This window comes from Melozone crissalis, unplaced genomic scaffold, assembly GCF_028551555.1.
Source record: "Melozone crissalis strain CALT ecotype California unplaced genomic scaffold, PUWL_Pcris_2 ptg000041l_1, whole genome shotgun sequence".
Classification (NCBI taxonomy): Eukaryota; Metazoa; Chordata; class Aves; order Passeriformes; family Passerellidae; genus Melozone; species Melozone crissalis.
The window spans coordinates 6,490,077-6,500,458 of record NW_026535819.1 but is presented as its reverse complement, the minus strand read 5'-3'; the positions used below and the strand labels follow the sequence as shown (position 1 = coordinate 6,500,458).

Below are 10,382 nucleotides of genomic sequence, written 5' to 3'. Positions count from 1 at the left end.
TCTGCAGGGCACAGAGCATGTCCCAGACACCAGGAATTAATTCCAGGAAAACTCAAGGACATGGACTCTGCAAGGCACAGAGCATCTCCCAGACAGGAATTATTAATTCAAAAAAACTCAGGGACGTGGGTTCTCTAGGGCTCAAAGCACCTCCCAGACACCAGGAATTAATTCCCAAAAACTCAGGGACACAGGGTCTGCAGGGCACAGAGCATTTCCCAGAACATGACACCTCCAGAAGGCTGTGGGACACCCACAAATCCATTTTGAGAAGGCCTGGGCTGGGAAATCAAAGAGCAAGAGCCAGCAGGGACCATGGGAAGAGGCACCCTGGAAGTGCAAGGCTTTGGGGTGGCTTTCTCCAAAAAAAACCCCCATGTACAGGGGCTGTAGGGAAGGAAGGGATGGGAGAGAACACCCCTAGTGCAGATAATGAGTGATATCTCCTGTGAGGAAGGGATGGGAGCTGCTCAGCCTGGCCAAGAGAAGGTTCTGGGAAGATCCAATCATGGCCTTTTTAGAACCAGATGGAAGCAAAGAGGAAAAAATGGGACAGAAACTCTTTACAAGTGACAGGACAAGGGGGAATGGCTTTAAACTGAGAGACAGGAGGTTTACACTGGATATTAGGAAACATTTCCTCCCCATGAGAGTCCCAGGCCAGGCTGGACAGGGCTGGGAGCACCCTGGGGCAGAGGAAGGGGTCCCTGCCATGGCAGATGTGGGATGGGATAATGATGGGATAATTGGGATAACTGGGATGGGATTTCATGTCCTTTCCCCCCATGTGCTGTGCAGGGAACAGCCCCAGCTCAGGGGTTGGTGAAGTTCCAGCTCTCCTCACCCTCAGAGCACCAATTCAGAGTTTTATGGCACCCATTACAAAAAGACAAATATAACCCCAATCCTGTATTGGGATCTCCCAGTGTTGGATGCCAGGGGCAAATTTCCTTGTGCAATGGGGATGTCCTCAGCTTGAGAGGGAAAAAACATCGTGTGTTGTGCAAAATCACCACAAACTCTGCTTTTGTAACCAAAAATCACTGCAAATTATGGTCTTGTTAATGTTAAACTGAACTATTTTCCCAGTTCATTTTGTGTCACTCAGAAATAAATGATCTGATGTGGCTGCTTTGGTCAGTAATGCCCGAAGTCTGAGGCTTTAAACAAAATAACACAAACACATTTGTGATTATTTTTCATTTTAATTGTCTGACTCTAAGTAACATTTTCAGACACACCATCAATCTAAGTACCTAACACAAAGCCCAGCATCAGGCAGCTTCCAGAAGAACCTTCCAGAGATGGTTAAAATGCTTTAAAATATTTAACATTTTTTCACATTGCTACAAAACAATGACAACTGGCAGAGTATTTTTTTTTAACCTACATTCTTTTAGCAGGAGAGAAACACTGGAAGGTGGATCACATTCTTGATTCTTTCAAGACCTGTTTGACTACAACAACAAATAATTTTACAACATGGCAAGTACAAATATAAAATTTCAAATGTGCCAACTTTAAAAAAATCTGGATTTTTCCTCAATACCTGCAGTACCTTGCTTCTGGTAATAAATATTAAAAACCATCTTTACATTACAGAAAATGTTAAATAAGTTATTTACCAAAAGGTGTCATTTTTTGTCCTTTTTTTTTTTTGGTCAAAGGCTGATTCCATTAAAAGAGCTGAACAAACATTTTTTACATCAATAAATATTAAGGCAGCACAAAGCAAACAAGACTCACAAAACCAGTCTCTGTTAGCAGAACTTTCTCCTTCAGAGAATCCTTTTTTTGCTGGTGTAGGAAGGTGATTTTTGATTCTCAGCTGGTGGGACCTGGTTAGAAAAGCAATAATTATAATTATTATACAGCACTTTAAAACCCACAATTTGTCCCAACCCCATCCTGCTGCACAAGGATGTGCCAAGAGGAGCTCCTGTGTTCATCAGATCTTCAAATTAAAGTGCTAAGACTTCTGTGAGCAGAAAGATTGTTTGATTATTTTACGTCATCACTTTGTAGCTCAGGTAGGGCTGAGAACAGCACAGCAGCTGCAGCTGATGGGGAGGAGGGAGAAGGGATGCATGGAAAAGGTTTGAGGAAAACGTAAGGAAGGGTTGAGAATTGTACAATTATTCAGAGTGGAGGGGTGAGAGGGGAAGAGTGGGATTTCACAGTCAAGGAATGCATTGCACCCTTCAGGGAGTAAAGTCTGAAAAAGAGAACTCAAACCAGAGCAGGGATTCCTGAAACACCCCCAGGGACTGAACTGCACCTGCACAGAGCTGCTGCCAAAAGCTGCCCCTGTTGGGTGTGTGGGTAAAAAATAAAAGCACCAGCAGTGACAAACACAGGCTCCAGCTCTGAACAAGGGTGTCTCTACAGCAGGCAGGTTATCAGGCTGTGATCTCCTGGAAATGAACTGCTCAGATGATGACAGACATGAATATTAATCTGGGGAAAGCATTAGGAAGGAGAGGGTTTAGGTGTTTATGTGGTCACTCATAAAACTCTTAATTCAGCCATCAAACACAGCGGCTATTTATCACACTAAACTGCTGTCACCCAGGCTTGATTAGGTAGCAAACCTAAAGCAAATCAGACTAATTCTGCAAAATACTCCTGACACAGCACTGTGTGTTTCTGACTAGCAGAGACCAAGCAATTCAATACAAACAAAACTTTTACTTACTTCCAGGTTTCCTCTAGCCTTCTTCAAGACATCATGTGTTAAAACCACTGGAAAGAAAGAAAAAAATATTAAAAAGAATACTGGAAGTCTTAGTAAATTCCCTGTGTTTGTTTTATGACCAAACATGAAATCATGTCTGAGCAGAGGATTCCCTCAGGACTGCAGCTCCAGAGCTGTGCCCCCCCTGGATTGTCATTCCCTGCTGCTGGCCTGTTCTCCACAATCTGCTTTTCAAACCTAAGCATCCTGGGAGTGGTTTGGAAGTTTTTCTGCCACACGAAACAGGCAAAGCTCAGCCCTGCATGGACCCCCAGATCTGCACAGCCCCTGCTCATTCCTCCATCCAAGCCACACAGGAAGATTTTCTGTCCTTTCAAGGGAAGATGGTGCATGGTTTAACTCCAGTTTGATCCTTTAAGTGTCCTACTTGGGCTGGGGAGGGCAGTTAGGAGGGGGAGAAGAGGGCAGATGGCAAAAGGAGTCAGTTCAAGGACAAAGCAACCTCTCTGTGCCATGGGGAAATCAAAAAGCAGTGGCATGCCCTGAAGGGTTCCAGGTTTCTCCATTCATCCAGCCCAGTCTGTCTCTGTGGGGCCAGCAGGAGACCTGAGAATGGAGGAGGGGGTGATTCCAAACACAACTGGTATTTAGAAATGTCAGGGTAAATATGTGAGTCTCTAATCTGTGTCAGTCCTGTAACTGCTGAAATGCACCACTCACAATCACCAATTTGATATTCCAGTCTCAAAAATAAACAATTTAACCATAATAAAGATTTTTCATTACAACAATAAGAAGCCAACAACTCCAAGGGTAGAGCTGTCATGAGATAATTACACCCCTGGCAGATTACTGCAATTTGGCACTGCTTTGTTCCATGCTCAGAGGTTCAGATGAGATTTATAAGCAATGAGCTCTCTCACCAGAGAGAGCACACAGAAAACTCTGAGCCACAAGAATGTTCCAGTCTCTGCCTCTAAATATATTTAGGAATGTTCAGCTACATAACAGAGGGAACCTGAATATCCTCACTGGAGCAGGCAGGTAACAGGATGTGTGCAGAATGAAGGCAGGCAAGGTCACCCACTGCAGTGCTTTTCCTTTCTTGCTAGCAAAAGGAGAAGGGAAGAAATCTCAAAACCAAGGGGAAGCCACCTGATAAAATCCAGCAGCTTCAGGTGGTCCCTCAGTTTTGCCGTAGGCTTGGCCAGGAATTTGTGTACAGATGCAAATTAGAAACATTTCTGAAATTGCTCTTTTAAGACAAAGGCAACTCAACATCCATAATTCCCATAATCAATGAAACCTGGAGAAAATCACATCCAGGTCTTTTTGTGTGGCAGAGTGCTCACTGCTCAGAAGAGCTCTGCTAGTAAACTCATTTCACCCGGCAAACTAGATTTTTCTAAATCAAAACTCTTAAATTCAGCCAATGACAAGAATTTGGAAGCTGTGCCACTGCTGGCACAGCTGCTGCCCTCCAAGCAGAGATTTTTGCATTACAGAGATTTCAGAAAATGCAGGTTTCAGTTTCTCAGCACCTCACTCAGAGGAGGTTGAATGCCCTGAAAAAAAGTGAGCAAATTTAGGACAACAGGCACTGTTTGCTGTAGGGAAGTGTGGGTGGCTCAGGGATAACATTTTGGCTCTAAGGGTAAAATCTGTTGATTTATACCCAGCCTAGCTCCGAAATTACTGACATGACACTGGAACCGGACAAACCAAACCAGTCAATCTACCCCAGAGATATTATTTATATACATAATGGAATGGCTTGGATTTTTACATGACAACCCCAAACTGAGCTATTTGGCTCTACAACCTGAACAAAACATAATTTATGATTTAATACAAGTAATTTGTACACATATAATATAGCAATTTTGAAAGAAGCGACCAAACACCAGCCCATAAATGCTTGAAACAACAAAAATCTGCAGGCAGAAGATATATGGGCCTTAAATATAAAAATAACAGGCTGTGGAGCAAAATAACATTTATCACTCCACATTCCATTTAACTGACTTGAGTAACATATAATATTACAGATATTTCTATCACTTTGTATGGTGTGGAAAATCTTCCAGTCTAGATTAATTACTGATAACACAAGTGCCACTCCAGCAAGGACTAATGAGCCATTCAGTCCCACCACTTCAGAGGAGGCAAGAATGGATTTTTTTTCATTTTATTTTTTTACAGAAGAAAATGAACTGTTCCTCCCACAACACACATACTGCTGGAGCAGGAAGGCAGAGCAGAATTCCATTCAGATCTCTTCTGGTGAGTGATTAAAGTGTAAAGCAGCAGAGATGTTCAAACACACACCTGGCTTAACACAGCTACAATACTCCCTATGTCCCACTTGTTTTCATGTTTCCAGATCATTTTCTAGACATGGGCCACTAAGGGTAAAATATAATTCCACAGCATGGCCTAATGTTTCTTAAAAAAATTACTCATAGCAAGATTTTGTTTCTCTTATTCTGAGCTTGTTCTCCTGCACTTCTCAGCCTGGTGCAGAGCACTGACAGAGCTCCTTGCAGGGCAGCACCTCAGAAAATGTAAAAGCCCAATTCCACATTTATTAAGATTCAGGCAAAATCACAATTTTGACAATGTCAAATCCTTTGGCTGAAAATTACAGCAAACAGAAACTTTGCCTCTGTCCAGAGCTGTTGTAAAATAGAAACAGGAGTATCCAAAATGGAACAACCCAAGTAGGAATTAGTGGCAGCTGCATGGATCGACACATTATCAGTGCTTTGTGTAAAACCATGAACAGCTTCCCATGAGATTTTCTACAGCCTTTTGTACTTTGGGCAACTTCTACCCACTGGAATGAGGCTCAGCACAGCCTGAGCCTGTCTGTCTGTCTGTCTGTTATAGCTGGGGGACACAAAGAACACCAATTTTAAAGGCAGCCACAGCCTACAGAAATAAAATCAGAGTCATTATTAAATCAGAATCATTACTGAAGCACACACTCACACTGGTCAATGATGACTTTCTCCATGTTTTCCTTCAGCTGGTTTGTGGAGTGCAGGCGTTTCACTGTGCTGTGCAACTTCTTCTCTTGCTCAGACAGTTTCTTACGTAACCTAAAGATTTCTGCTTTCATTCCTTCATCCTGAATTGAGAGAAGAAAGCAAGACATTAAACTACTGGCTGAAAGTGCTTTCTACATTGGGAATTGCTCAATACTTTTGTGCAGGTACCCTCAAGCTTCCCTGGAGTACCAACAGCTCAGAGGAGGGAAGGATCACCACTGAGTCCTGTCCCTCCTCCTTCACATCCCCCATGACATGAGATTCTGTGATACAACTCCAACTCTTAGCTGGAATTTAAAGCAAGTAATTTTTCTATTAGACTGAGGGAAGTCTATTAGATTGGTGCCCATTTTTGTTCTAAACTAGAAAAGATAAGGAAGGGATCAGTGCCAAGGGATCAGTGCCCTGTGTGCCAGGTTCAGAATTCCAGCCTCCTCCTTGTGTTCTGTTAATGGCTGATGCTGCCTCTGTCACAGGGCTAAAAGGCACTGGGACAATTCAATTAAAAAATTATTTGACAGTATCATTATTAGAGTTCAGTTTTCACCACCAATCCCAACAAAGTTCTGGTCAGTGACTTGTAAAGCAGGACTGTGAGAAGCCCTGGCACATCTGCCAGTGTCACTGATTTGGGTCCTTGTGCAGATTTAAGCTTGAACCTTTTTTTTCTTGTTGTTAAATAATAAAACTTCTGGAATTTGCTCCCACTATTTATCTCTGCAGAAGAACTGAAGTATCACATATATTTCAACTTCTGTGGGGCTGCAGAGAAGGCACTGAACACTCAGAGTGTTTTAGAACCCAAACTTCAAGAGAGAGAGATATTCTTGCATAATCTGCATTTAAGACATCAGGAGCAATCTAACATCCTTAAGATCAGGGGGTGTTGGATAGGAAACTCCAGAAAAAATTCAATTAGGCTCTAATTAGGATCATCCTGGGAATCCAGACCCCCCCACACATTAAGATCAGCCTTGCAGAAGTGAGTGATCCAAGTCAAGGCTCAGATCAGTGAGAGGAGAGCAGGAGATGCATCCCCCACATCCTGAGAGCCCTGTGGGGGTGAGGGGTGTTCAGTCCCTGCATGGATTACACACTTGAGGATAAAAATGGAAGTACACACTCCTGCCAAGGCATCCCAAATCTGGAGCTGGAGCATCAGTGGATGTGTCAGACAGCAAACTTCACTCCCACTGATTTTGTGATTTTATATATTTAGGGATGCTAAAAATATCACCAAAAATGTTATGAAATTATATAGAAGTGTTTGTTTTCCCAAAGTTTGAGGGTTTTTTTCAGAAATATCCTGCTTCCTTTAATAAACATATACAAAAACCTCAGTGAAATCCCTTTAGATTTATTTTAAAGCCAGGGTTTGAAACAGTTTCAATGTTGAGTGGTGGTATGCTGACAGCAGAGATATTTAATTCCTCATTTAGTTTACTTTTATGCATTTGCATAGTGCAATCCTTTTTAGTTCAAGTGTTATAAAACATGTCTTGGGGTTTTGTCACACTTTTACAAAAGCTTCTCCTTTTACCACTTTGGCATCAAGAACATAAAAGAAAATGCAGCTGAGATTACATCAAAGTTGCTGATGTTTCTCTTCTTACCAATACACACAGAATCAAATTGAATTTGGTTCAAGTAAAAGGAGCCCAAACCTTTTCTTGTTGAGGTAGAGCTTTTGCCACCTCCCTGGATTTCCTGGATCTCATCTAACAGGAAAATAAAAATCCATTTTTATTAAAAAGGATGCTGTAAATGAACACCTGGCCATGCAACATCACCAGGACACACTCAGCCTTACACTAAATCCATGTGGCTGGAGACTGGGGGCATGATTCTCCAAAATGACACATCTGTGACTGCTGCATCTTCCTGGAGACATTCCCAAAGTCCAAAAAACCACCCCAAACCCCCAGCCCAGCCCAGGTGAAGCCCAGCAGTACCTGAATGCCCTGAGCAGTACCATGAGCAGCTTTCAGGGGAAGGGAAACTCTCCAGAGAAGCTTCAGGGAACGTGAAGCCTCCTCCAAAATCTGCTGTACTGTGTGGGTGCTCGTGGAAAAGCCATACAGGGATGCCTGTTCTGGTACCTGTATCACAGGATTAGAGACATTTTATATTTTATACTTAAACCATTATGAAAATGTAATCTTAATTAATGGGTTTAATCCAGCTGGTGTGATTTCATAGTTAAGATAATGTACACAGCCATTGTGTGCCATAAAAACTAATGTGTTAGTTAACAAAGGCTGCTGAATTATGTATTATCTGAGAATTTCAGTGAGGGAGGGGATTTATCCTAATCAATAACCATGATTAACAATAGATTATATTTACTAGATTTGCTATGCCACATGGTAACACTTGGCAACTCTCTTCTTTCTTCATTTGCATTTTGTGTCATGTTATTTGAAAGTCAATGATTACAGACATCAATTTAAGCAATATAGATGTTTCTTCCTTAGCAGACCCTTTAAACTGTTCCATGTAATGCTAAAATAACTATCAGGGTACACATAAAATGTTTTCCTCTGCTGACAGATGAGAAACCAAATGGAAGAAATTGCATAAATGTGAAATAAAGGAGGGAAAGAATGTGAGGGGAGCAAATGAATTACCAAAGCAATGGTGCTACAGAAGGGGGAAGGGTAATGAAAAAAAAGCATTTGCAGTTCCTGCCCCATGCAGGATACAATCTGAATATTTATTTAGCATTGTTATCAAACCAGAATCCTCCTGTCACATAAAATATCCCATTTGCTAAGTAGTCTGAAACTTCAGTGATGTAAGGCTTGATGGGAAACTGCAAATTGCGAAACTTACTGCTTTTATCTGTACACCAACAAAACAAGTTAAAAACTTAGAGAGATCACTTTTTCAGTCATTATCAGTATGTTAACTAGGTCATTGGGAAATATATGATACTTCAGAGAGTCTTAAGTGTCATTCAGGCATCATTTGACTGCGTGAGCACACATGTGATATCACAAAAAGAATTTCAGAATTGTTGCAGACTGCACCTTCAACAGCTTCACTAATTATAACTGCAGAAATAAGTAGCACAAATTTATCCCTGCAGTTAAGACCTTCTGTTTTCTGAAGAGCAGCAAGCATGCTTTTTACAGCATTTATATTATCATAAAATCATAGGGGTGAAAAGGACTTTCATTAGACACTTAGTTTCCTTTCCCTCTCCAAGGCAGGAAAGCATTACATGGAATTTTTTAAACATTGGCATAATCCATCCTCAGAATTGCCTCCAGTCAGTGTCTCTGAGCACCCTCCATGCCAGTGCTTCATTATTTTTACCACTGGCTGCTGTTTTCCATGCCTGATCCAGGCCCTTCCTGCTGGGGTTTAAGTTTCTTAGCTCCTTATTAGATGCCACAGATGTGCACAGATTGTTCCTTCCCTTTAATTGAAGCTGGTAGGCAAATGTGTCTTTTCAAACCACCCTAAATAAGCCATCATTAACTGTGTCCAAAAATTAATATTACGTAAGAGAAAATTAGCAGAAGTAAACACTAACTAGTTCTCCTATTCTGGACAAAAGGACTGAGGTTATTCAAGACAAAATAAACATTTTATTGGTTAAACATCCTTAAGATGCAGCAAGAGCACCACGAGTGCTAGCACTGTCAGAGAATGAAGAAAGGATTCTACTCTGAGTCCTACAAGACAGTATTTGATCATTAATGAAATATTCAGGTTTTTGGACAAGTTTATGATATTGCTAAATGTTCAACTGATAACCAGGAAGTGGAAAAATATTAAAAAATCTTCCCTGAAATATGAATGTAATATGAAAAAAGCCTCATCAGCATACATCAATCTTTAATGTACAGTTATAACCTGGTGTTACTAAACGGCTGAATTTAACTAAGGGGAGAACTTTACCAGCTCTGTATCACATTTCTTTTAATTGTCTCATATTTCCTGGGTTTAGCTCAAGCCTTCATTATATGAAAATCCTAATTATTTTTATTCTTAGGTTACTTTTACACACCCCTAGTTTAAACTCTCTCTACAGCATTTTAGATTTTTACCTGGGGTTTTCTGCTGCTGCTTTTGTTTGGCTTTTTTATCATTTCCAGCACAACAAACACCAATATCCCCAGCAAAACCAAGCAGTTTTACCTCATTTAAAGCCAAAACTGAAAGTGAGATTGCTTAAAGGCCTAGAATTAACTACCTCAGAATCCCACTGAGTCCATCTAGACAATGACTGTGCCAAGCTTGAGGCATCCTGAGTTATTCAGTCAGTTCTTCCCTTCACAGCACTTTGCACCTCTGGGTAAAATCCACCCTCCTTTAGAGGATTTCAGTGCTCACCTGTGGAAACCCAGGGCACTGGGAATATTTCTCTGTCTGCTCTGGGGTGCCCTGACCCCCAAGGGAGCACTGACTTTGACCCTCATTCATGGAGAAAGTTTCCCAGACTTCAAGATAAACTAGAACCCACAAAAGTGTGAAACAGATTATAGAGAGTAGTGTGGGTGTGTCACTTGCTGAGAAATTTAGGTTTTTGGATTTTTAGTATGTTGTGGGTAGAAGTAAGATGGAGGGCACAGGGTGTTGTCCTGGGTTTCTTCTTCCTTCTTCTTCATGGGTTTGGGTGGTTTTGTAAT

The 10,382-nt window shown here is 41.3% G+C and overlaps 1 protein-coding gene across 1 annotated transcript in view; it reads right to left on the bottom strand.

Moving 5' to 3' along the window:
• Nucleotides 1-1,218: 1,218 nt before the first annotated feature.
• CDK5RAP2 (CDK5 regulatory subunit associated protein 2) overlaps nucleotides 1,219-10,382 on the bottom strand; it is a 71,352-nt gene continuing 62,188 nt past the window's right edge. Inside the window, 4 exon segments of the mRNA XM_054284215.1 lie at nucleotides 1,219-1,838; nucleotides 2,696-2,742; nucleotides 5,687-5,825; nucleotides 7,698-7,844. Of these exon segments, the coding sequence (XP_054140190.1) occupies nucleotides 1,779-1,838; nucleotides 2,696-2,742; nucleotides 5,687-5,825; nucleotides 7,698-7,844 (393 nt within the window). The 3' untranslated portion in view covers nucleotides 1,219-1,778.